This window comes from Meriones unguiculatus, chromosome 10, assembly GCF_030254825.1.
Source record: "Meriones unguiculatus strain TT.TT164.6M chromosome 10, Bangor_MerUng_6.1, whole genome shotgun sequence".
Classification (NCBI taxonomy): Eukaryota; Metazoa; Chordata; class Mammalia; order Rodentia; family Muridae; genus Meriones; species Meriones unguiculatus.
The window spans coordinates 32,248,979-32,276,878 of record NC_083358.1 but is presented as its reverse complement, the minus strand read 5'-3'; the positions used below and the strand labels follow the sequence as shown (position 1 = coordinate 32,276,878).

Genomic DNA, 27,900 nt, shown 5'->3' with positions numbered 1-27,900 from the left:
ACATAAATTTAAAAAAATTTATCTTAGTATTTCTCACAAATTTCCAAACTAATCAAAGGAGATAAAGGGTCTGGGCAGAGACATTACAGATCACTTACCTCCTGCAAATGATGTGGAAACTGCATAAAGTGACTAATAGAAGCCAAGTGCTGACAATACTGAGGATAGTCCTTCAATCTGCCCAAATAAAAAGGAAAAAAACAAACAAACAAACAAAAAAAACACCTGTTCATCATTTCATGTAAGCACAGAAAAAGTTTCAGCACTATGTAAAAATCATTTGCCCACTATTATTTTGAAGAGAATGTCAAAGGAAAGCCCACCAGCAAGGAATAGTGCATGCACACAACCCCAGAATTTAACAATAGGAGTATAAGTTCAAGGCCTGCCTGGCTACATCAAAAAAAAAAAAGAAAAAAAAAAATCAGTAACAAATGGATGAACACCAAAATGGGGGGTGGGGGGACGCAGCTCACAAACCTCACACTCTATTAGGAAATAAAGTATTACCCAGGTATGGCCACACAGGCCTGTAATCCCTGTACTTGAGACAGTGAGGGAGGAGGCCAGAATGTGAGAGATCCAATCAAAATTTAAAAAGTAATTTAAAGTTAAGTACTATACACAAATCCACTACCTCTACTTTTAAAAGATGACATTTTACCTCGTCCAGAACAATGGACTGGGGCTACAGCTCAGTGTATACTTAATGTGGAAGCGCTGCACTGTGGGTCATATGCACTAGTTACTGCTCCACATTAGGAAAAGACACTACCAGAACTAAGAAGGCTGATAATGAAAGAGAAGTTTCAGATGAGGGCAGGAGCAGAAGGGAGAAAGAAATGTCACTCTGTCTACTTACCTATTTTTAAATCTATCTAGTGCAGCAATACCAAAATAATACATTTTGGATCCAAAAGGCTTCCGTAAGGCTTCAAGAACATATCGCAGGGCCAGACCCAATGCCATGTAAGTGACCAGTCCTTTTTCAATTATCCCACCAAACAGGCAGGCTGTTATATGTAATTCTTTATCAGGGTACTGGGGGAAAAACCGATATTCTTCAAATAAGTTCCTCAGCATACAGTTAAATACTTCTCGCTCTCTTTTTATAGTAGAGTCTTTAAATCTCTGTAGCATTTCTAAAACCTAGAAAAGCAAGATAAACAAAACAGATACATATAAGAAACTTTAACAAGAATCTTCCTTATACACCTTAATAGCAAGACTTGTTAAGGAAAAAAAATACCAAAACAGAGCTTAAAACAAACAAAGATTTCAAAAGATAACACAGAAATACTACAACACTTTAAGCAAATTTCTAAAAAATCTGAAAGGACCCTTATTCCAAGCTTATGAAACCATAAGTAATTAGGAACACTAAACACTCACCTCATCAACAGACATGGTTGGATGTGGTGGGTGATTATATATTCGCTGGAAATAGCTGTTTGCTTCATCATCTATCTCTTTACTAAAGTGCTGATTTGCCTCTGGCCACACCTGAGACAAGTCGGCTGTTTGGGGGGGAAAAAGGCTGTCAGTATACATATGTAGGTCTTTCTTCAATTTCCCCAGAAAGCTAGAGGGACTGATAATGATACAGTTCTAACTTGATGGGGGAAGGGGAAGGGGAGTTTAAGAGAAATTGAAGGTTCAAGTATCAAGTATGTCAGGCAGATAAGAAAGACTTCTAAATAAATTGCTTTACTTAGTTCTACCATAATATTTTGTAAGTCATACTGCAGTAAGAAATTCAGTAAGTTACAATTTCTAACACATTTGCCATTAACACATTCATTCATTTATGGTTAGCAAGCCTTTATTGCTTTGTAACAAATGTATGGTTTAATAGAAAGCATGACACACACATTAAACAGAAAGCATGCTACAAAACATTAACATTCAGACAAACCTTTCACACTAAGATTTTCAAGTCAGTTTGGCATTATTTATTATATACTATTTTTAATACTATTTTTGCTATTATTATTATTACTACTATTACTACTATATTGGAGATGGGGTCAACTATCTCTGGCTGTCCTGGACCTCAATATGTATCTGTAGCCGGCCCTGAACTCAGAGATCTTGCTGCCTCTCCTTGAATTAATGGCCTGTATCAACAATACCTGGTCTGCTTCCCCCGACCCACAAATAATTATTTTATATGTACGGGTGTTTTGCCTCCCAGTATGTCTGTGCACCATGTACATGCCTTGTGCCCTTAGAGACCAGAAGTGGGCGTCAGACCCCCAGAGCAACAGTTGTGAGCTGCCACATGGGTTGCTGGGTTGAACCCCGGACCTATGAAGATACCCAGTGCTTTCTTTTTTTAGAAAAACTAGAACTAGGGTGTACAAAGTTAGTTATCCCAAGCTGGCTAGAACTTGCTTCTACCTCACAAAGGCAGGGATCACATATGTATACAACCATGTTAGTTCTCTGAATTCTTCTATCATCAATATTTAGTCTCAGTAATAAGACAGACATATGAGGTCAATCATCTATGCTGATGGATATATAAAAAGGGTCTTTTTGGGTAATATTACTATAGAAGTGAGCCTTAAATATTGGCCTTAAATTTGATCATCTATATTACAGTGATATTTAGGACAGAAATAAAATTACATATACCAGGAAGCTAATACAAATTTTACTTCAAAACACTTAACTGAAACAAAAATCTGAATTTTCTTGGCTGCTCCTCCATCCATCCTACTCCTAACTTCTTTTCCTCCCCCGACTTGAGAAGGAGTCTCTCAAGATAGCTCTGGATGGCTTGGAATTACTATACAGACCCAGGCTGCCCTCGAACTCAAGAGACCCACCTAGCTCAATTGCTAGTATTAAAGGCATGTGACACCACACCTGGGGCTCCTGATTCCTTGAAAACCACACCTAATAAATCTACTTTGACACATAAAATTTCTATGAAAACTAGACAACTCTAAAATTTTTCCCTTTCCCATACCTATTCTTACTTTTATGATAACAGCCTGAGGACACATTTTATTAACTACCATTTTGTTTTGTCAAACCAGAGGATAGGTGGACTGATAGCTCTAGTTTTATTAATTCACAATTGTGTATTCCCACAAGTCTAAGGACATACATGATTCGATGATGACTCAATAAAGTCACCACGTAAGTCAATGTCTCTGTCCACATAATTCTAAGGACAACACAAAACAATTACGTGTTATCAGTCACACTTCACAATCACAGACAACACTACCACTTACAAGGTTTCATCTTACTCTGCTGGAATGTAGGCTGGTTGAGTCCAGAGGTGCCCAGTTTCCTCTGTACAAAAGGGTCGTTGTTCACTGCAGGAAGTCCAAGGGCCCCAGTTCCTATACCAGTCAGGCTTCCTGTGCCAAGACCACCTATTAGAGAGAACGCAGGCAGCCAGAAGTACAGTCAGTACTTCTTCACTTCAAAGAAAAATTAGCTTACTGTGTATATGTGATGCATGTATGAGTGCATGTGTGTCACAGCACAAGTGTGAACATGGGAGGACAACTTTTTTTTTCCTTCCACCTTTACATGGCTTCAGAGGATCAAACTCACATCTCCGGGCTCTCAGAAACTAGAGCATTTTTCACTGAGCCATTTCACTGGCCCCATTATCTATAGCACTAAATTTATAATTTTAAAGTGTATACTCCCAAAGAATATACCAACTTACTCAAGATTACCATTAAAATTAAAGAATTTCATGCAACTATTTCTCTGATATCATAATTCAGGATTTCTCTACTTATTCCTTTCAACTTTAACCCCTAAACTAATAAGCAAACAACAACAAAGTCTCACAGTTTCATCTGTGCTAGGAAGGCTTTAATAAATAAGCCTAGTGGTTTCAGTGTTTTATTCATCGGGTCTAGAATCATATAGCAGCAGTAATTAGGTCATTTAATCATGATACATTACTCCTTGGGGTTTTAATGTACTAACTTACAGCCTGCACAAAAGAAGTATGTATAATGAGAAAAATAAAAACTTTATTTCACTGTAAAATTACAAATCAACCCTATTGAGAAGTAAAAAGGTTTTAAAAATACACACTATGTGGCTATAATACAAGTCAGACAGAACAAAAGCTTAAATTTAGTATGCAGTCTTTTCTATCTTTGTGATTCACTCATAATGCTAAGTTCACACACTTAGCATGTGACTAACCCAGTATTAAATCCCAAGCACCAAAACTAACATAAGATGCAAAAATAACTGAGTGACCAACACGCTATACATATTATCATTTGGTAAAACAGAATCCTTCTTCTGCTAACTTAACTGACTTTTCTAACATAAAATCCTAATCATTTGTTTCCATTAAAAGGAACCAAATTAAAACAGGGTGCTTCCTTCTCCCCACAACTTGGAAATGTTGAGATATACGGCTTTCACCATGTGTAAGAACCATTCTTTTAGCAGTCCGTCCAGTGTTTAGCCTACACTAACTAGGCACAATAAAATTTACAAATAATTCCAACCTTATCCAACTTCCCCTTACCTGGAAGCTGTGATGAAAGTCCTCCAATACCACTGAATGCTGTTGTCTGATTTGGGGTTGAAAGTGGTGGAAATGCTTTTGCTGGTGACTGAGGGGTACTGAATGCAGAACCCAAATTTGGAGGAAAACCCTGCATACTCTGGGTGTGAGGGGCAGCTGAACCACCTATACTAAGAGACGCCATTCCAGCAAGAGGGTCAATCTACAGAAAAATATAACAATGTATTACACATGTTTTGAGGAAAGGCAAATATGGTATAGTAAGCCATAGTAAAACCTCTTCATACTCTTTAAACACTTCAACACCCACACAATTATTAACACTTAAACAGTATTAAGTCTGCTAGTCATTTTTCATACTACATAAGGAATAGGTTTAAAGAGTTAAGCCCTGCCGTAATGTACCAGAGCCATAGGAGGAGACTACAAAACTTACAAGTAACTGCCCTCCCTATTGTTTGACCACTGAACTTTTAGCAATAACATGGAGCAAATACTACATTATCAAATCAAAAATAATTTCAACCTGTTGTTTTACTTACAACACAGTAAAAGTATTAAAATTTATCTTTTAATTAAAACACATCAGATTTTGTAAATTTTAGGGTTCAAAAAGATCACCTCTGATTTTTACAAGAAACAACAAAACAAAACGTGCTATTTATTCACAGAGATTTTAAAAAAAATATTTAGAAACTGTACTCCAAATATCTTAGCTGTGGCACTATGTCACACCTTCATGAGTATGGGAAATGACAAGCAAATGTCTTTAAAGTAGACACTGAAGAGTCTCTAAGCGCCTTTCCTTCCTTAAACCCCAACCTGCCATTCAGTGCATCTGAAACCAAAGTGGAATAATGTTGCTCCCAAAAGAGAATGGGGTGGGCGATGTCAGGGAGTAACTTAAATGTACCTTGTTTTTAAAAGAGCAGTTCAGTTGAGAGCTGAAGAGCCCAGTTATAACAAGTCGTTATGCTCTAGTACTGTTGCTTGGCCCGTGAAGCTACAAACAAGACACATCAGATTCAAAGGCAGTGCTTATTTTCTCAAGAGTGTAATTCTAATTTTAAAAAGAAGCCCTTTTTATATCTTTCCTCTCAGTCATGTTCTATTTGATTATTAAAGTCTATTCTCAGTTAAAATGCCTATGGAAGGATCTCCTTTAAAATATGCTACACATGCAGCTATCTAAAATATAGTAAGATCAAGCTGTTACTGAAGATGTAGAAGTTGGGTCTATTCTGAATCTATGAACAAATGAAGACGAGAACTGGAGCATTTCATTACCTGAACAGGAGAAATGGCATCTAAGCTGCTAGCACTAGGAGGGCGACCTTTTGGCATAACTCCAGGTGGTGGCTGTCTGGCCTTATTCATTACATTACTGCAATTGGCTACCATGGTGAGGATGGTCTCTGATAACTCCTGAGAAACACTCCTAAAAGGAAGGAGGAAAAAAAATTAAATACATCCTTGCTATTTCCCAGATACCAATCTGATCACCTAATAACATGTTCTGGAGCACATGGCTCCAACTGTATATCAACCTTGCATTTGCCATTTACCATCGGGATTTTCTTAACACTAGGTTATCTTCAAATCTTTTAGCAAAAACTGTACTTGAACAAAACCACTACTGAATAAAAATGTTTTACTAGTGGCATTAGGGAATGAATCTCAGCAGTCAGGAGGCTCAAGCAGAAATGCTGCTTAAATCCAGGAGTTTAGGACTAGCCCTGCTGACATAGCACGCACGACCTGGTTTCTTTGAAAACTTAGGAAAGCACTTATTAATTCTATGGCATCACCAAACAACTAGACAAATCACAGCAAAACCTACAGAAGAGGAATAGACATAAAATCCCTCAATCTATAGCATACTGAAAATATATATACAAATTTACCATGTGAGATTTAATAGTAAGATACAAAGTCTAACCTCCAAAATCTCACTAACATAAGAGATCACATACCAAGAGAATAAAAACAAAACTCAGATGATAATCGTATCAAACAGCACAAAGATCTTTGACAGAACCCTTTCATAACAACAACACACTCATATTAAAAAGAACTACAGCCCCCAGATTACAGGAGGCTAAGGCAAGAAGACTGCTTTAGTATTTAGAGGCCAGTCTGTGAAACAGTTGAGACTTTTCTCAAAGGCCAAAAAAAAAAAAACCAAAAAAAAACAAAAAACAAAAAAAAAAAACCATCTAGAAGGCAGAGAGATTTCAGCCAGAAAACAGGAACCTATGAAACCCCACAGGTATCAACATGATCAAGCACTTAACATTTTGCCCAAAATCAGAATTAAGACAAGAATGTTCCATTCCCACCATTTAAGACAGATTTGTGTGTTTTTCAAGTCAACTGGGTATTGATGGTGCACACCTTTAATCCCAGCACTTGGGAGGCAACAAATATCTGAGTTTGAAACCTGCCTGATCTATAGAGGTAGTTCCAGGATAGCCAGGGCTACACAAAGAAACCCTGTCAAAAAAAAAAACCAAAAACCCAACCAAACAAAAAGAAGCTGTCTTCATTTAGACATAACATAATCTTCTAAAAATACCCAGCAATAAATGTAACAAGGGGGCCAATGAGATGGTACCTGCTGCCAAGCCCAGCGACCCAGTTTAATGCCTGGAACCTGCACAGTAGAAGAAAAACTAACTCTAGAAAGTTGTCCTCTGACCGTCCTCCCTTTACATACATACACAACTACATATGTATACACAAGACAGATTTTTCAATAAAATTGTCTTAATCACCATAGAAGTACAAATTCTTACATTGATATCACAGAACAAAATGACCAAAGAACTGAATTAAGAAGACATCCAGATTCATGAACTGGAAATCTTTATTTTATTAGCAAGGCAATTTACTTATTAACCAATTTTCTACCAATTTTATCTCATACATTACTCCTAATCAAATCTCAATCACTTGTTTGAAAATAGTCGTGCAAGGCCCGATAATGACCTTAAGATGAAACACAGCAATTCTGACGCCCAGAGTGGCTTTGTAATTCTGCAGGAATGTACCAACTGACCTTGGTACAGAGTCACAGAAAAATTTGGAGAACTTCAAAAGAATTGAAAGTCTCTTAATTAGCCTCAATTTCAACATTTACTAAAAGGATGGTTTAATTAAGATAATCATATAGGGATAATTCATATATGTATTTCAAGACAATTAAGAATCCATAAATATATAGTTGGGCATGGTGGATCTCTGTGAGTTCATGGCCAGCCTGCTCTACAAAGGCGTCCATGACAACCAAGGCTACACAGAGAAAACCTGTCTCAAAAAAAAAAAAAAAAAAAAAAAAACAAAACAAAATCCATAAATAAGCCCATACAACCCAGCACTTTTGAGAAGACAAGTCAAAGAAAGAAAATACAAGTCACATTTTTATTCAACGGTGTTATTAAAATGCGCTGTTAACATTGTAGTAACTTGGAAGCCCCCGCCCACTCCCACGCCCCAACCAGGCCTCTTCTCCCTGGATGGCCAGGAACTCACAGAGATCTCTGACCTCAGCCCCACAGTATCACTTTCTTTCAAAGCTCAGTTTTTCCAAATGAATAATCATTAAACAAAAATTTTTGATTGACTGTCTTGATTTGGACAGGGTCTTTCCACACAGGCCTTAGGTCAGGAACTCAATCATGAAAACTAAGCTGGCCTCAAAAGAACTCATAATGATCCAGCAGTTTCTACCTCCTAGGTGTTGTGATTATGGGCATAAACCACACCAACCTGGCCCAATATAGTCATTTCCAAGCATTCTCAAGGCTCTTACCCTGCACAAGCCTGTAGACAAGCCAACATTGTTGCTAGAGTTTCAGCAGGAAGTTGAGCACTTTTGGGCTGATCTTTCTCTGGGGCAAGTCCACCCAAAATAGAAGGGCACCTTCTCTTTAAAAAAGTCATACATGCTTGTATAAAAGGCTCCTAAAAAAGAAAATACTTCAGTGTTTATCTTAAATGCTTTCAAACTGAAACATAGTAACTACCATCTACAATAAACAACGTGTTAGATGTCATCTTAAAAGAGTACTTCTTGGAATAGGGATGTGACTCAGAGGTAAAGCAATGGTCTAGCATGCACCAGGTCATGGGTTTAATCTCCAGCAACATTTTTTTTTAATTTTTATTTTTTTAATATTAGTTACATTTTAACTTTGTATTCCTAAAAATATGAAACGCTTCACGAATTTTCGTGTCATCCTTGCACAGGGGCCATGCTAATCTTCTCTGTATCATTCCAATTTTAGTGTATGTGCTGCCGAAGCGAGCACCTCCAACAACATTTAAAAAAAAAAAAATGTTTAAGACATTTTAGCCACCAATTTTTTTAAAAATTATCGATTTTTGTAAAGTCTCTTTAGACATTGTAACTAGCGAATTTATACAGAAATGACAAGCAATTCCTACATACTGCTTACCCCATGTTCTCTTATTTTGTCTGTCAACCACTTGTCAAGTTTGAGGTATTCTCGCCGTGAAGCAAGTGCAGCAAGGTCAATAACAAAGGCAAACGGAGTGCCGTTTAGCAGCATCGACAAGGCCTAGGGGAGAACGTTTACAAAGTCAAGTAATAACCATTTCTTTGTACTACTTCCTCCTTCCTGTTTTTAACAAACATGTCTATTTTAAACATAGCATCTACTATTTCCTTGGTCACAGTTTTTTAAAAGGGAGTACTCTATTTAGAATTAAGGCCCTGTTTAAAATGTCAACTCATGCCTACCTTTATAATTAAACTACTTGGCTCTTTTTCAATTAACAGAATCAATGCAAAGCAATAGTACAAATAATAACCCTTCCCTATTTTTTAGCATCCACACCCTTAATAAACCTAAGCACAATTAAATCATTTATATTAACAGTGATGAATACTTAGATAACCAGCAGAAGATTGTAACAAATTTCCTATAGTTGAAATTAACCCACTTTCTACAAAATTATATCTTATACATTACATTATACATGACCAAAGCTCAATCATCACTTCCTTGCAAGGCTAGCTATACAGCTTAGTTGTGGAATGTTTCCCTACATGTCTAAATCCATGATGTTCAATTCTGAATATCCCCAAAACAATCAAAGCAACCACTCTTTATCTAAGACAGATCAACAAAAAATAAATGTTATGTTTACCTATCTGCAACTATTCTCCTTGTTACCTTTCAATGTACAAAACTGTAAACCTTAATTCAAATGATCTGATAACATGTAAATTATTCCTAACACATGTATATTACATTAAAATGTGTTAATCATTAATAAACCACTGTTGTGTGTTCCTCTGAAGTTACCTTCAAGTCCTGGGCCACATCAAGTATTCGAGACAATTTGGCCTGATCATATTGCTCCCCTCTCATATACCATTCTGCCATTGCATGCATTATAAGTTGGCGAATTGATGGAGACTGTCCCTAGGAAAGAGGCGGGAAAGTTAAATGGCAACCCAGCTAGCCATTTGATAGGTATTATTACAAATGCCTAGCTAATTTTTCATGTTCTACTTAGGAAAGAAAAAGGTAACAATACAAGAACTAAGCTAAGGCTCAATACTATGTAATTACAGAAACGTTCTTTACATCTTCCAAAACCTAGTCAACTACTCAAAAAGTTGTATTTTCCTATGAGCGTGTAAGTCTGCGCCTATTCATTTTCAAACACAAAGTTAAGATCTAACAAGCCGAGTGCACTGATCGGCGCCTATCATCTCAGCATGCAGTATGTGAAACCAAGAGTTCCTGACTACTCTGAAGATAGCGTTGGTCTCTCTCTGATACATCAAAAGGCCCTGCGTGAACACACACAAATTTTAAGGCAGGTTCACTTGGCACAGTAGCACAATCCTGTAATCCTGGCACTCAAGAGTCCCAGGCCAGGAAGAGATCCTTTTTCCCTTACAGGGTTAAGGCCATAAGGAGATTGATTTGGCAAGCACAGTCTATAAAATTAGAGGTGAAGGGACAGAGAAAGGCTCAACAGGTAAAAGGCCTTGCTTTCAACATGAGCATCTCAGAACCTGCAAGAGTGTAACCCTGCAATGTAGGAGTGGAAACAGGAAGGTCACTGGGCTTGCCAGCTGCTAGCCCAGCACTAGGTTGAAGGAAGAGAAAAAGCCAGATAGGATAGCCTAACCCTGTGAATGCATGGACACTAACAGAGTATATACATACCACAACCACACAAAAAAGAGAGATAGCATCTCAAAACAAACAAACAAACAAACAAACAAAACAAAACAAAAAAACAGTAATAGCAATAAAAATCAAATATTCTACTAAGGAGAGATAAACAATTCCATTTAAAGCTATCATTGGGCTGGGGAATACAGCTAAACTGCTAGACTGCTGCCTTAGCACACTCAAAGCCCTGTGCCACAGAACCTGGTGATCCTAAATTGAAAGTTATCTTGCTACATAGTAATTTCCAGGCCAGCCTGGGATACACGATTCTAAAACAAAACAAGGACTCATTTCTGACTTTCTGAAATTATTGCTGTAACAGGAGGACCTTGTGCTTTCAAAGTTACTATGTAACTCCTGATGGATGTCAAAGGAATATGTGTCACAGCAATTACCAAGTTTTAAGGATGCTGAATTTTAATATCTAACATCCTAGCTTTTTGGTACTTTTATAGAAATGACAATAGGATCCTAAAAGAAAAACCTGTCTGATGACAATACATCTCTATTGGAACACTGAGAATTTTCATTTTTTAAATTTATGTGACTTTCAGATTTATTTAATGTGGCAATGTTTTCCTGCAGATACACCTTGTGCAACATGTACACGCATGCCAGGTGCCATCTGAGGTAGCAGAGGATGTTGGCCACCCTTGAACTGGAGTTATGGATGGCTGGCAGCTGCTGAGTGGATGCTGGGAAATGAACCCAGGTCCTCTAGAAGAGCAGCAAACACTCTTTTAACTGCTGAACCAATACTCTAGCCTTGAACACCAGAGATTTTTAAAAATATCAATAACTGAAATGGAAAACTGATAAGCAAATTACTTCTCTTACCTGCCCATGCCATGCATAGTGCAAAATAATGGCAGAGTTAGGATGGTTTCCAAGGAAAATTGGCATCAAAGTAGAGATGAGTTCATGGCGCAATGTGTGCCAGGAGGTGTTGATTTGTAGTAAGGCCAATACCAACATGTCTGGACAATGTTTGATAGGGAAGCTGAAGAGCTGTTTCACTTGCTCATACTGCCCAACCTCTGCAAGCCTCAGGAGAGATTCAATCAAATCCAAGCTTTTCCTAACAAGAACAAAGATGCTTGATCATTGAAACTGCATTTTTTTGAGTGCTAGGCACTAAGCCCAGGTCCTTATAGGCACTTTATCAAAAAGTTTTATCTCTAGCCATCAAATTCACTCCAAATTAAGCAATATCAGCTACAAATTAAAACTACATAAATCACACTTCTACCATGCCTTGGTATTAGAGAATATTTTTAAGTGGCTGCCATGAATTTTTTTAAAAGTACACATCGTTGGGGTTATAGCAGGAAAGGAAAAAAAAAAACTTGCCTAAAATCTATAAAGTCCTTGATTTCATGAATATATATTGGGGGGGGGGGATGCTGCTATGCCTATAGATTAATTTTAAAAGAAATTCAAATTAACAATCAGTAAGTGATTTGCACAATTATACACAGATCTTCATTACAAAGATTTTTATGACTGGGATGAAAAACAATAATGAGTATTATGAGTCATAATAGTTTAAAAAAAATTCAAAATATGCCAGGTGTGGTGGCACACACCTTTAATCCCAGCACTTGGGAGGCAGAAGCAGGAAGATCTTTATGAGTTCAAGGCCAGGATAGCCAAGGCAGTTATAGAAAGAAACCCTGTCTCCAAAACAAAAGAACAAAATAACACAAAACAAAAATCCAAAATATATACATAAGACAATTTATATGATAAAATGTCTATCCACAAAATACAGCCTAAACACTTATTATGGTAAGGCTTGGTTTTCAGCAGCTGTCTTCAGGTGTGGTACCAAGTGTGAGGTCTATAACACAAATTAATTAAAATCTGGTTGTCCTAACTAAAGGCCAGATAGTGGTGGTGCACACTATCTGGCACCTTTAAGCCCGGCACTATGGAGGCAGAGTCACCCCGGCCTACAAAGTGAGACCAGGACAGCCAGAGCTTTTATACACAGAGAAAACTGTTCTTTTAAAAAAAAAAAAAAAGAGGGGGCTGAGGAGATGGCTCAGAGGTTAAGAGCACTGGCTGCTCTTCCAGAGGTCCTGAGTTCAATTCCCAGCAACCACATGGTGGCTCACAACCATCTATAATGAAATCTAGTGCTCTCTACTGGCTTGCAGGTACACATGCAGGCAGAACACTGTACACATAATAAATAAATCTTAAAAAAAAAGAAAAAGAAGTACCTAAAAATCCAACCTTACATTTAGTCCATGAGGAAAAGGATAAGGCTATAACGATGCCTTAAAAAGATGCTTTTTGAGCCAATTAGATTTTAATTTTGAAAATAACTAAAGATCAGACCTCAGAAAAACAAAGATTTAACTAAAAAAGAAGTTTTATTCAGCATCCTTTATAAGAAGAGGCCAGGTCTACAGAGTGAGCTCCAGGACAGCCAAGGCTACACAGAGAAACGGAGGTGGGGAAGGGGAGGGGGGCACAGACCCCAGGATAGGGACAGGGAAAACTCCACTAGAAATACAAATATGTGAACAGAGTTACTTGCTCAAGATGAGGTTTGTATTTCAAAAAAGTGTTTACCATGTGGCAATTTCTCGATTGTCATCCTCTGGTGGTGCTTTCAAAATATCAGTGGCAACAGTATGACAGGGGTAGTCAGCAAAGCAGAAGACCTCTGGATTTATCAGGGAATGCTGGATGAAGGACAGCTGGGGAAAAAAAAGACAAAGTCCTTATTGCCATTAAGAACTAGGGATGCTGCAAAAATATGTACCACTATCATGATGCTCATCTCGGGATTGTTAATTGACTTGGGGGGGGCAATATTTGCCCTTTGCAAATCATATAATTCAGAAAGATATAAAGTGACAATAAAATGGTCGGCAGAGAGAAGCATTATCAAACTGGAAGAGCTTGACTACCACAGCTCAATTCTGACCTGTTCTAAAACTGAAATATAAACATAAACCAGATGGCAAGCCACACTTCCCTGAGCTATGAAAAATAAATTCTCTATACTACTACAATCAAAGGGCAAACTACCCTAATACAAAAGTTATTATTTCTTTATTGTAGAGCTAAGCATCATTCTTACCTGGCCTTCTGCATGTTTCCAAGGCCTATATATAAAATCAACTGGAAACACTTCCATGCCTAGGCCTCTCTGAATACCATAAACCACATTGTGAAGTCCTTTGCTGTCACGAATTTGAAATCCAGGATGGTCCAGTTCATAGGTTACTTCCTTGAAATTCAAACTTGGGTTCTAAACAGGTGAAAACATTTAAAAGTTAAAAGAACAAATATGGGTAAATATTGTTGCTTTGGCCAAGTCACAATAATGCTTAAATTTAATCAGAATATTCTATTTAGACTATCCAACAATATCAAAGGTATTTAGCAGATTTCAATAAGCTTCTTTATAAGGTTTTTTTCATTTTGTTCTGTATTTTCCCAGGCTAGGTCTCACACTTTCTAAAATTTCAGCCAAGGCCAGCCTAGAACTCAGTATATGACCAGGCTGGCCTTGAACTCAGCCAGATCAGCCTAACTGTCCCTCCCCTCCCTCAAGTGTTGAGGTTAAAGGTATGAACCATCACAGCCTGTTCCTTACAAGAACTGGATGCATGACGAGACAGGGTTTCTTTGTGTAGCCGAGCTGTCCTGGAACTTGCTCTGTAGAGCAGGATGGCCTCAAACTCACAGAGATCCATCTGCCTCTGCCTCCAGAGTGCTTGGACTAAACACCTGCGCCACCATGGCGGGCTCAATAATTCTTTAGTTATTACTTTGCAACAAATTAGCCTATCCCAGAACCTTTCCGAAGAATACACTTAACCATATACCACTTTAAATCAGAACTGTAAATAAAGTAGGGTCTACAGATAGGGCTTATTTGTGCCAGCCACAAAAACCTGAGTCCAATACGTAGAACCTCCAAAAAAACTGGGCATGGTTGTGCGCATTTGTAATCACAGGCTGGGTAGGGAATGGGGACAACACATCACTTAGATCTACTGAGGTCACTGGCCAGAAAACCCAGCTGAATCAGTGGCTCTAGACTCAGTAAGGTATTGTTCCAAAAAGGAAGGAATCCTTCCTTTTTGGATTCCACAGCCAATCTCTAGCCTCCACCATACATGCAACCCACCCACAACTGGAAAGTGACAGCTCCTAATTTGAATTTGATTATGTATTGTTTGAACGAATAATTACCGTAAATGCTTCATTGCTTTTACAACTAACGAAGCTGAGATATTAGAAAACACTGTTGTAGGCTGAAGAGATGGCTCATCTGTTAAGAGTACTGTCTGTTCTTACAGAGGTCTTGAGTTTAATTCCCAGCAACTACATAGTGGCTCACAACCATCTACGTTAGGATCTGATGCCTTCTTCTGGCATGCAGGTGTATATGCAGATAGAGCACTCATGCATGAAATAAAACCTTAAACAAAAACACGCAAACACTGTTGCTCCTATTCAGCTAAAAACAAACACACACACACACACACACACATCTTGGTATATATTAGGAATCCAAAGCCCTGATCACACACACTTACCAGTTCTTTAAGAACATCAATCAAGACCTCTACATTCCATGTGTGTGCCTGAGCGCCCTCACTTTTATCTTTTCCATCACTCCAGATCCCACTGCCAGGAGCAGAGATGCTCTGTAAAAGTAAAACTACAATTAAGCAAATCAAACTAATAAAGGTTTTCTTCTCATCTTTCGATCAACCAATCATACTACACTTCAATAAACAGAATAAAGAGGACAGGATATTAAGTTTTTTGGTCTAACAACTAAATTCAACAAACCTGTAATGGAATACCATCTGTTAATCCTGAATGAGTCCGAGCCATCATTCCCAAAACCCTGGCAACCTGGGCAGCTGTGACCTCCCGAACACCAAACTGCATGATTATATTGCGACATTCTTCAATACTGAAACAAAAATAAAACTTTAAGAATACTCTTCCTACTACCTCATATACCAAGACTAAAAAAGACTATTAATCAATGAGCAGTGGTATGAAATGCCTAATATAGTGAAATTTATGCTTTGTGTTACTTTTATACAACTAGAAACATAAAACTCAATAGCTTAAAAATAGTAACTTCAATTTTTTGTTTTTTCAAGACAGGGTTTCTCTGTGTAGCCTCTACACTTTTCTAGACTCACTTTGTAGACCAGGCTGGCCTCAAACTCAGAGATCCGCCTGCCTCTGCCTCCCTGAGTGCTGGGATTACAGGTGTGTGCCACCACACCCAACTAGTAGCTTCAATTTTAGTATGAATCAACTTCATTTTTTAAATTACACTAAGTATGTGAGTGCGCACGTGTACACACACATGCATTTTGTGCAGACAACAGAAGACAACTTGGCCAAAATATGTTCTCTCCTTCTTTCAAATGGGTTCCAGAGACTGAACTCAGGTCATGAAGCTCAGCAAACACTTTAACCAGCTGAGCTCTCACCAGCACCAGAATAAAGTTAACTTTACACCAAAGTTGAATCTAATTACTCTAATAGTTAGAAAGCCCTGAAAATGGACCCTATCCTTTTCATGTTGCTTGTAGAAGTTTAATTCATAATAGGCAAGTGAGTGCATAATGCTAAAATATGACTAGCCTGGTCTCTAAACCAAGAACATGGTTCCTAAATTTTAGAAACTGGCAGGGATAAGAAGTCACAAGTTAAAAACAAAAAAAAAAAAAAAAAAGAAGAAGTCACAAGTTCAACACCCTAGAATATTTATAGTTGACACCAATACTAGTGTGTGGAAGAACAAAATTCAGAATCAACAATTCTGAAGTACATGGTAACCAGGTAATTTTGTATATTTGTTTTCAATAATTATGCTTAAAAACAACTGCAATTTTGGCATGTCTTCCTACCAACCTTGCACAAAAGCCATAGCCTACTTCTTGCATGAAATCAGCCAGAGAGCTCTCCATCATGGTTTTAGCTACCCCTCCAGAATCAGGCAAAATCCTGTCCATTAGAATGTCCCGTTTTTCAGGGTATAAAAGTGGTGCAAGCACCACAGGACAACGCTCTTGGGGAAAATCTGAAGAAAGAAAGAGAATACAACTGTTATAAACAACTAAAAAAACAACACATTGTAAGAGTCTGTGTAGCGCCTGAGACCCTGGGTTTGATACCCAGCAACACATAAATGTGTATCTCTCTTCCTGCAATTTCTCTAAATCCCTGCAGACCCAATCCTGCTGTAAGTTCATATCCAAAACCAAGCAGTTTAGGTGTTATATAACTTTAATCCCAGAACACAGGATGTAAAGGCAGGTAGACCTTTATGAGTTCAAGGTCAGCCTGGTCTACATGGTGAGTTCTAGAACACCCAGGACTACAAACAAAATAAAACACCCACACATACAAACACCCTGTCTTAAAAAATAATAATAAGTTTATTGAATTTTCTCAAGCTAGCATACATCATAACTTCAAACCAACCTTAGACTCTTTGGGTACCTCAGAACAACTGCTTGTGTATATACTTTTTAACTTTTCATGTGTATAGCCCAATATCTGTTTATCAATTCATACCATATGTTAAAAACTTTCACAACAAAATAATTCCCATATAAGAAACAGAATTCACTACAATTATACAGTTTCTTGTATCTGAAAAAGTTGATGCAGCTTAAACTACACAAACAGGAAGTAAATTAGTCATATTTCTTTTTCTTGTTTTTTTTTTAAGTAGATTAGAGGTTGGGGATTTATTGATCATGACTTACAAAGCCAACTGCCTAACAAATAATACAAATATTATCAAAAGTGGCCAACCTAGCTAGACATGGTAGCATAAGCCTTTAACCCCAGCACTGAGGAGGCAGATGCAGAGGGATCTCCCTTAAGTTCAAGGCCAACCTGGTCTACAGAATGAGTTTCAGGATAACCAGGGCTATACAGAGAAACCCTATCTTGAAAAAAAAAGAAAAGAAGAAAGAAAAGGCAAGAAAGAGAGAAAGAGAGAAAGAGAGAAAGAGAGAAAGAGAGAAAGAAAGAAAGAAAGAAAGAAAGAAAGAAAGAAAGAAAGAAAGAAAGAAAGAAAGAAAGAAGCAAGCTAACAAAAAGTGGCCAACCTTTCAAATTAAAAACAGCCTGTTACTATAAGGTAGTCTCCCTAAAGAGAAAAGGCAGCAAAGAAATATGCCTACTTTTAACTGTGATTTTTACTTATATAACAAAAACATCACAGATGAAATTAGGTTCACTTCATACTTATTCTTTAACAAAGAGCTACTAGCCCTTTTATACTTAAAATTATAGTTTTTCGTTAAAAGTCTAAAAACAAGGAACAAGAAACTATCTACACTTACATGCCGACATACTTTTTTATCATGGCTTATAATCACCTGTGATAGGCTATGCCTTACCTCTGCGCAGTGTCTTAAGAAAAGCGTCTATCTGTTCCTGGCCAACTCCAAAGGCTCCCTTCTGCCCAAAAAGGAGATGGGAGAGTAGGAGGTGAAGGACCTCTATTGCTATATCTTGGAAGCCACCTTCTTGATTTCCACTGACGTCTGCGTCAATGTAAGAACGCAGGAGATCTGGAAGCTTCTGCTTGATAAACTGGGCAGCTAAAAGTCAAATAAACCAAGATATTTTTTACATCATAACAGGTAAAAAACTATTTAAATGATCACCCTTTGTGTTCACCAACATACATTTTGCCTTTCTCATGCTTTCACATAGCTCTAAGGGGTATATTGAGACAGTGACTGACAAAAGGAAATTAACTTTTTATCAAATGAAAAGGTTCTGAAATCAGTTATACAACATTGTGAACACAACTAACACTATAAAATGATACGTTAAAAACAAGACTGGAGCTGGGTATGGTGCCTTTCACCCCAATACTTGTGAGGCAGAAGCAGGTGAGTGCTTGAGTTTTGAGGCCAGTTTGGTCTACACAAGAGTTATAGGACAGCCTAGAGCTATATTAATAAAGAGAACCTTAAAAAAAAAAAAAAAGTGGGGCTAGAGAGATGGCTCAGAGGTTAAGAACACTGGCTGTTCTTTGAAAGGTCCTGAGTTCAATTCCCAGCAACCACATGGTGGTTCACAACCATCTATAATGAGATCTGGTGTGCAGATACACATGCAGGCAGAATGTGGTATAATTAATAAATAAATCTAAAAAAAAAAGGGGGGGGGGTTGGGCCAGGCATAGTAAGGAGCACATGACTGTAATCTCAGCACTTAGGTGACTACAGAGTAGAGGCTAGCCTGGACTGCACAAGCAAGATTTTGTCTTAAGAACAAAAGCTGGAACCTGACCCTCTTTTTTAGCCCTCTCAGGTATGCACGTGATGCACATACACACAGGTATACAATCATACATGCATAAATGTAATATTAAAACAATAACAAAAACTGGTTAAGAATCCAGGGATATAGCTTAGAGGGAGAGATCTTGTCTAATGTGGCCAAAGCTCTAGGATTTGAACCTTAACACCACAAGAACATGAATTTTAAAAAAGCAACCAAGAAAAAAATCTTAAATACTTAGGATAAAATAACTTACCAAAACCCCTGAGATCTGAGCTAGAAGAATTCAAAAGGGCAAGACCAAAAATTACCTAAAACAAGAAGGAGTTACATTAACAAAAGAGCCAAATGGTTATTTTTAACTATCATTTCTGCCTGTATCTCTTTTCTCAGGACACTTACCTCTTGTACTTTACTTAACTTGAGAACTTTACTCAGCTGGGCAAATAAGTGGGGCGCAGGCTTTAAACTCTGAAATATAACAATTTTTTAAAGATTGAACTTTTTGGGTTTTTTTAAGGGTATAAAAATTTTCACAAAATTTTTGAAGTATTAGTTCATCCAATTATGGCACAATATACATGTAACAGGATCCTGTGCCACTACAAGCAATATACTATTTCTAGAATTGACAAAATTTGACCCTTGACCCACTCTGTTTTTTTTTTTAAGTTTCCATTTACTACCAAGCAACTGCTCTGATTCTCTCAGAAAGTTACAAAAGAAAGTCAATCGTTCAAATTTTAAGATAGGACACTACTTAAAAGGAAAAAAAAATAAGAAATACAGGTGTGATAGCTCATGTCTTTAATCCCACATTCCTGAGCCAGCCAGGTGGCTCTCTGTGAGTTCTAAGCAGCCTGGTCTACACAGAAAGCTCCACAACAGCCAAGGCTACATAGAGACCAGGCCTTTAAAAAGCAAAACAAAACAAACACCAAAACTCCAAAAGCAAAAGTTGAGAGATATTTTTAATAACCTAGTATTAGACAGCATATTCTAATTGAGAGTGGTGTTACATGTCTACAATAGCCCGCACTGAGAAGATTGAGACAGAATAGCCTAGATTACACAGAAAGACGTGTATCAAAAATAAAAGGGAGAGATAGTTTCACCATCTTGCTAAAGACAAAAATATACTAACCTTCTGGTAGTGCAATGGATTATCAATGGCATATGACAATGTCGAGATAAAATTTGGCTTTGTAATCAGTGAGGCACACTCCTGAATCAGAAACTGTGTCTTCAAAGAAAAAAAAAAAAAAAAAAGAACTTCCATTAGTATTAACTATCACCTCACATAAAGGTAAAGAAAACCTATGAACATTAGATAATGTATAGTTTTACTACCAAAATCAGCTCTTTAAAAATGACATTTTAAAAATGACATTTAACTATACAAAACCCATCCATAATCAGTGTTAAACCAAAATGTCCACATTAGAATCCATTAATAAATCGCAAACAATATAATTAACTGAGAATTTTGAAAATCAAGCCAAGGAGGTTCAGTTCAAAATATGAGCTGTCCTGTCTACTTTGTCAAGGAGGCCATCCCCCCATTCCTGCTCCTTCACCAGGCAGATCGAGCAGCAGCTCCTTAATCCTAAATTAGACTGTCACCAGTATGTAGACAGGCAGAAAAAGAAAAGTATAGAAGAATCCCCAATACCTCTTAGCTACCCTTGTTAAGATTATGTTCTGGACATTATTCTGTACATAGTACTCACACATGATACCTAAAACTGCAAATTTACAAAGTGATTTGGGATAATAGATATAATCTCTGTATTCACCAAATACCTGATGGAAATCTTTGCCACTGCTTTTACCATCGCCACTGAAATCCACATGTGAAAATAGACAGCGTAATAAATGCCTGTCTGCCTCAGGACCGTGCCGATTCACAATCTGAAACACAAAAACAAGAGGTAATTTGGAAAAAAAATAAGGTCTAGGGATATGGTAGGTAGACCTTGCGTAGTATGCATGACACTCTAGATCTTATTCTCCAACAGCAAAATTAAATACAGTTCTAGGAAAATCAGCCTCTGTGGTAAAATTCATCTTGTAGCAACAGTTACAGGAATTACTGCTGACTATAACAGCACAGGCCTCTAAACCTAGCTCTTGGGATTCAGAGAATGGTAAGTCAGGATTCCAAGAACAGCCTCAAGCTACAGAGCAAGTTTGAGAAAGCCTCTGTGGCAGAAGACCCTGAAGTACCTATATGCACTGATTGCTTTTAAATTTATTCTTTTTAAACTGGCCCAACACAAACCTGCCAGTAATCAACCCACATAATCTGGCATGATGGCCAATATTTATAGCAAAAATAAGTTAATATTTGATGGCATTTAGTACAAAATATATGGGGGTTTCTATTTAACAAAATTTTACAGCAAAAATTTCATAACTCAAATTTCCTTTACCTGTATCAGGAAGGCTCATGATTGCCTCCTAGCACAAGATGGAAGAAATTTAAAATTTTCATCTGGCCTCCACAGGTACACATATACACAAACAAGTAAATAAATCTCTAATATATGGCATAAATATTAGACGTTAAAAGTAACTCAAACATGGTAGTGTATGTCTGTAATCCCACCCAGTAACTAGGGAGGCAAACATAGAAATACTGAAAATATAAGGCCATCCTCAGGTGCATAGCAAGTTTAAGACCAGCGAAGACATAAGACTGTCCAACAAAAGAGCACTCCAATTGCTTATTCAGTATCAAATGGTCAGTCATGAAAATATACATGGCAAGTAACATTATACAGACTGAGCATGTTCTATTTATGTATTTTGAAATATGTATGTATGTAACAGCAATTAATGAAAAAAAGAGGCCATGAATTTGAAGAGAGCAAGCGGAGGCATATGGGAGGGTCTGGAGAGAGAAAAGGAGAAGGGGGAAATTATGTTTATATTATAATCCCCCCTATTACAAGCCAGGTAGTGGTGGCGCATACCTTTGTTCCTAGCACTTGGGAGACAGAGGCAGGTGGATCTCTGTGAGCTCTGGTCTACAGAGCAAGTTCCAGGGCAGCCATGGCTGTGCAGAGAAAGCCTGTCTCAGAAAAAAAAAAAAGGGGGGGTGGGGGGTGGGGGGAGGCAGCATTACAAATATCTGGGCAAGGCTGCCCACACTTGTAATGGCAGAACTAAGGGAAGCCAAGGCAGGAGTGCTTCAAGCTCGAGTCAGCCTGGGCTACTAAGTTAGACTTTGACTCAAACTAAATAAATAAGTAATCAGTAAAATACTTAACAATCTACTTTGGGTTAGGAACTGTACTGACCTTTGGATTAAATGGGCCATGAGATGGCTCAGTGGATAAAAGCACTTGCCACCCACCCTGACCAATCACAGTTCATTCCTAGGAGCCACAAAGTGGAAGAAACAAAAGAGCTGTCCTGAGCTATGCCAGGACCATGGTTACATGAACTGTGGCATGCACAAATCTACCCTAACACATAAAATACTTTTTAAAAAAAGGAAGACTGTCCTGAACTTGCAAGATGGCCGATGGATCAAAGTGCTTGTTTTTATCTGAGTTTGGTCCTCAGAAGGTACCATAGGAGAGAAAGTCTTTAAATACATTTTTTCATGGGAAGAAAAGCATACAGAAGAAATTTATTACCAATGACAAGAAGTAAAACTATCATAAAGACAGGATGTAAGTATGTGAGTCAGTATCCCCCACTCAAAAAAGAAAGATGCAAGCTAAGACATCCATGAAGAGAGGATTAAGGAAAACTCAGTGTTCAAAGGTTCTAAAATAGAAAACTCATTTTTAAAATAGAAAAAACACACCAGCAATCCAGGGACAGTGGTTTACACCTGAAGTTCTAGCTATTAAGGTGGGCAGAGACCTAAGACTACCTTCAGTCAAAACTCAAGAGAAGACTGGGCAACACAGCAAGATACACTGCCTCATAAAACACAACACCCCATTATATACATGGCAACAGAGACAGCAACACTACCAACATGAAGGAACACAAGCAGAAGCAATGAGGGAGCTACAGAGTGATAAATATAAAGAAAATTATCTAGGACTGTTACATTAACTTTGAGAAGGAAAGACATTTTTTACAACTGTTAGAGAAGAAAGAACCAAAACGTTTTCAATCATTTGTTTAACCAGGCACATGGGAAAATTTACTAAAATTTCCTCAGCATAAACCTTTTCTTTAGTATGTTTTCAACTGAATCCATAGTCATTTAACTCAGTACTAGCAAAGGATGATGGTATGTGCCTATACTCAGTTGAGATAGTCAAGAGAGAGAGAGAGAGAGAGAAGGAAGGAAGGAAGGAAGGAAGGAAGGAAGGAAGGAAGGAAGGAAGGAAGGAAGGTCCGAAAGGCATGGTGGGCCACGCCTTTAAACCCAGAACTCAGGGAGGCAGAGGCAGGCTGATCTCTGTGAGCTCAATGTCAGCCTGTTCTACAGAGCAAGTCCAGGACAGCCAAGGCTACAGAGAGAAACCCTGTCTCATAAAAACCAAGAAAAATGAATTAGAAACGGTCCCCTAATGACTCATGCCTTTGGCCCCTTGGTACCCCAACTGGTGGTGGTGTTTGAAATGTGTGGAACATTTAGGTTGCACAGCTTCTTGCTGGAGGAAGTGTGTCTCTAGGGTACAGGCTTTGAGTTTATTAAGAGCCTCAATCCTCCCCACTTCCAATTTACTCCGTGTCCCATGTACGTGGAAATGCCATCTCTCAGCTTCCAGCTCAGGCTTCTTGCTGACATGACTCTCCCACCATTATGGACTCTCCCTCTAAAGCACACACCCCCCAGAACCTGGGAGACAGAGGCTCTGTGATTTCCAGGCCAACCTGGCATACATGGTGAGTTACTCGACAGACAGGACTAAATTGAGACCCTGTTTCAAGAAACAAAATTAAAAAAAAAAAAAAAAAACACACACACACAAGCAAAACCACAGAAAGCCCAATACAGTGGTGCACACCGGTAATCCTGGCACTTGGGTAGGTAGAGGCAGCAGGCAGATTTCTGTGAGTTTGAGTACAGCCTAGTCTAGAAGGTAAGTCCAGAACAGCCAAGGCTACACAGAGAAACCCCATCTTGAGAAAACAAAAAGCAAAAAAAGAAAAATCCAGAGGTTAAGAGTACTGGCTGCTCTTCCAGAGGTCCTGAGTTCAATTCCCAGAAACCACATAGTGGCTCCCAACCATCTACAATGAGATCTAGTCCCTGTCTTCTGGCATGCCATTATACATGCAGATAGAATACTATATACATAATAAATGATTATGATATGATAATGATAATTATGATAAATGGCTGCTCTTCCAGAGAACCAGGTTCAATTGTTTTGGCACACACATGGCAGCTCACAACTATCTATAACACAAGTTCCGGGGGATCTAACTCCCTCACACAGACACATGCAGGCAAAACATTAATGCACATAAAAGAAAAATAATTTTTAAAAAAGTACATAAAGCAGAAAGTTCAAGAATCACTTAAAATGAATGTTGTGCAGGCAGGCAGGCCCTGGGTACTTTTAAACAGCACATGCAGTCTTCTGTACTCTTTTTTTTTTGAGGGGGCGAGTGGGTGTGGGGAAACCACAGTATGCATGTGAGGTTGGTTCTCTTCTTCTACCATGTAGGATTCTGGGGACCCAACTCAAGTTATCAGGTTTGGCAGCAAGTACTTTACTTGCTGAGCCATTTTGCTGGCTCTCTTCTCTTTCGTGAGTGTATGTGTAAATAAGCATGTACATGTGCATTTGTGTACATCAGTGTATGCAATTTGTGTAGAGGACAGAAATCAGTGTCAGTTATCTTCTGATTGCCAACTGGCCAGTGAGCTCTGCAGCATCCACCTGTCCCAAGCCCTTAGTGACAGGATTATAAAAAAGCATAAACCGGGCTGGCGAGATGGCTCAGAGGTTAAGAACATTGGTTGTTCTTTCAAAGGTCCTAAGTTCAATTTCCAGCAACCACATGGTGGCTCACAACCATCTACAATAAGATCTGGTGCCCTCTTCTGGTAAGCAGGTATACATGAAAGCAGAACACTGTATACATATTAAGTAAATATTTTTATTTTTTAAATGAAAGAAAGAAACCTTAAAATTTGTCAGCAGTAACTGTGAATGAGCTAGGCACTGTGACACATGCCTTGAATTCCACCACCTGGAAGGCAGAGCCAGGGCTACATAGTGAGACCCTATCTCAAAACAAACAAAATTTAAAAAATAACGGTTGGAGCCAGCAAATGGCTCAGCAGGCTAACATACATGTTACCAAGCCCAACAGCTAGAGTTCAATCCCTGAGACCCACATGGATCCTTTGAGCCTCCCCCTCAAGAGGACTCCCCCTAAAAACTAAATTATTTATAAAAACAGGTAAATGTGTAAGAAAAAGCAGATGCTGGAGGAAAGAGCTCAGAAGTAGAAGACTTACATGAAAGAAGCCCACATAGATGCTTAACAGGTAAGAATTGTTTTCCTTCTTTCTTCCTTTCCCCTCTCTCCCTGCTCCTCTCAATCCCTCTTCTCCCCCTCTCCCTCTCTCTCTGATAAGGACACAGTTTTCCAGACACATTCTCTGTGTAGCCCTCCCTGGCTGTCCTGATCTCCATCTATAGACCAGGCTGACTTCTACTTCAGATATGATCCAGCCTCTGCCTCCTAAGAGCTAAGATCAAAAGTGTGCACCATCATGCCCAGCACAGAGCATATAATTTTCAAAATTAATCCAAGGAAACTAAGGATGAAAGACTAACGATGAGTCATCCCTGAATAGATGTTAGACGATCTGACTGTACACAGCCAACAGAAGACTAGGTGGTTAAGAGGCTCTTGCAGAGGACCCAGATTTGGTTCTCTGTAATGGAAGTTTTGGCTTCTTTAAAAACTCAGTTATGTTACATAATTGTTTTTATTTTAACCCCAAGTGTGGGATTTTAGTTGGGCTATAGCTTTTCCATAGCTGCTAATTGTCTCCTGTGGGGCATTATAATATGTGGCATGGAGAGGGACACCATCTAGGATATAAATATGAGAGCCCAAAGAAAGAAGAGTGTGTGTTGGTATGTGGCATGTAGCAGTTTGGAGAGATCAAAGGGATAGATGGTATGGCAGTTTGGAGCAGACAGACGGGGCATAGCAGCCTGAAGGAGACTGCTGGTTGCTTTTGCTGTTTATAGAGATGGATACAGACCTAAAAGAACCAACTGACCCTAACAAGCTGGGAGAAGTAAAGGGGTCTGTGGCCCCTCTCCCCACTAACCTTCTATCTCCTTCCTGGGGTTAGGAGGTTGGAAGGGAGGTAGAGGCCTAACCACCCCAAATAAAGTAGAGCTTTAAAAACGAGCACTACAATTCCTAGCACTCCATGGCAGCTTACTATTTGTAGCCCCAGTACCAGGGGGTCCAATGCCCTTGCTTTTCTGGCCTCCAAAGGCACTACGTAAGCATAGGGTACACATATGTACTACAGGCAACACTCAAATAAAACTCACTAGGCCTGGTGGCCCGGACCTTTAATGTCATCATTTTGAGAGGCAGAGGCAGGCAGTTCAAGGCCAGCCTGATCTACAAAGGAATTCCAGGTCAGCCAGTTATAAGGTGAAACCCTGTCCCCAAAAGAAAAGGAGAGAGAGGAAGCCCATAGGCTGCTCAGTTTCCAAGTGGGTTTCCTAGTAAGGGGGGGGCGCAGGGGCTATCTCTTGACATGAACTCAGTGGCTGGCTCTTTGATCACCTCTGCCTGTGGTGTGCAGCCTTGCCAAGACACAGATCAAGATGATGCAGCCAGTCCTAATGAGACCTAATAGGCTAGGGTCAGATAGAAAGGGAGGAGGTCCTCCCCTATCAGGGGACCAGAGAAAGGGCACAAAAGAAGAGGGAGGGAGGTTGGAACTGAGAGATGAAGAGGGGGGCCACAGCAGGGATACAAAGTGAACAAACTGTAATAAAATAAATGGATAGATGGATCAATGGAAGGATGGATAGATGAAAAGGAGAAAGAAAGGGCAGTTTATCAGGTGTCATTCATATTTTTAGAAGCTAACATATGCATCTCCACCTCCTATATATACAAACATACTGTCTTTGGAAAGATAGTTAAGAAAGAAACTTAAAACTCATTGCCTAAAGCCAGGAGTGCAAGTGCACCCTGGAGGCAGAGGCAGGCAGATCTCTTTGAGTCTAGCCTGGTCTACAAAGTGAGTCCCGGACAACCAAGGCTACACAGGGAAGCCCTATCTCAAAAAAACAAAAACAAACAAACAAAAACATTGGGTAGAACTGGATAGGTAGGATAAACAGTCCATGTATTAAACATTTATTTTTTATTAAACAAAGCTACAATTGTTGTACACATTGCAAAATAAAAAAAACAAAACTGAATACTGATACATAAATACTTGGCTAAAATAAACAGGTACATTTTTCACTTGTGCTAGTTATCTATGAATCAACTACTATTTCTAATGTACAAAGTAGAGAATTAAGACAAGGCTACAGGGGTGGAGAGATGGTTCAGAGGTTAAGAACACTTGCTGTTCTTCCAAAGGTCCTGAGTTCAATTCCCAGCAACCACATGTTGTATAGATAATAAATAAATCTTTAAAAAAATAAAAATAAACAAGACAAAGCTACAGGATGTTCAGGCAGGCCTCAAACTCATAACAATCCTTTTTTTGCTTCAATCTTTAGTAATTCTGTTCCAATCTCCAAGTAGAATTATACCACACTCAGCTACATTATGTTCATAAAGACTAAATGAAATACTAACACATGTAAAATCTACACTACAGAAAGGAAGGATTTAAAGACTTGTTTTTTATGTGTATGTTCGTGTGTGTGTGTGTGTGTG

General features: G+C 38.6%; 1 protein-coding gene and 2 non-coding genes across 7 annotated transcripts in view; all 3 read right to left on the bottom strand.

Annotated features, from left to right (window-relative positions):
- Cnot1 (CCR4-NOT transcription complex subunit 1) overlaps window positions 1-27,900 on the bottom strand; it is an 83,098-nt gene that overhangs the window by 33,413 nt on the left and 21,785 nt on the right. For 3 of the 5 annotated variants that reach the window (XR_009594578.1, XM_021641564.2, XM_021641566.2), the window contains exons 3-22: window positions 20,842-20,949; window positions 20,183-20,281; window positions 19,441-19,509; window positions 19,295-19,349; window positions 18,144-18,347; window positions 16,642-16,810; window positions 15,556-15,682; window positions 15,297-15,407; window positions 13,829-13,999; window positions 13,315-13,442; window positions 11,572-11,812; window positions 9,850-9,969; window positions 8,977-9,099; window positions 8,331-8,482; window positions 5,807-5,957; window positions 4,520-4,721; window positions 3,246-3,389; window positions 1,393-1,517; window positions 863-1,149; window positions 99-177 (exon numbers count right to left, since the gene is read on the bottom strand). Coding sequence is in view for 4 of the 5 variants with exons in the window: in XM_021641564.2 (XP_021497239.1) it covers window positions 99-177; window positions 863-1,149; window positions 1,393-1,517; window positions 3,246-3,389; window positions 4,520-4,721; window positions 5,807-5,957; window positions 8,331-8,482; window positions 8,977-9,099; window positions 9,850-9,969; window positions 11,572-11,812; window positions 13,315-13,442; window positions 13,829-13,999; window positions 15,297-15,407; window positions 15,556-15,682; window positions 16,642-16,810; window positions 18,144-18,347; window positions 19,295-19,349; window positions 19,441-19,509; window positions 20,183-20,281; window positions 20,842-20,949 (2,865 nt within the window). In the remaining variant the exon portion in view is untranslated. The remainder of the gene's footprint in view (window positions 1-98; window positions 178-862; window positions 1,150-1,392; window positions 1,518-3,245; window positions 3,390-4,519; window positions 4,722-5,806; window positions 5,958-8,330; window positions 8,483-8,976; window positions 9,100-9,849; window positions 9,970-11,571; window positions 11,813-13,314; window positions 13,443-13,828; window positions 14,000-15,296; window positions 15,408-15,555; window positions 15,683-16,641; window positions 16,811-18,143; window positions 18,348-19,294; window positions 19,350-19,440; window positions 19,510-20,182; window positions 20,282-20,841; window positions 20,950-27,900) is intronic. The other 2 variants (XM_021641565.2, XM_021641567.2) reach the window with 1 other exon arrangement.
- On the bottom strand, window positions 5,425-5,559 carry LOC132646165 (small nucleolar RNA SNORA50). The gene has a single exon (XR_009584290.1). It is a non-coding gene; the product is annotated as a small nucleolar RNA SNORA50 (small nucleolar RNA).
- Window positions 8,723-8,829, bottom strand: LOC132646109 (U6 spliceosomal RNA). Its single transcript, XR_009584240.1, has one exon. It is a non-coding gene; the product is annotated as a U6 spliceosomal RNA (small nuclear RNA).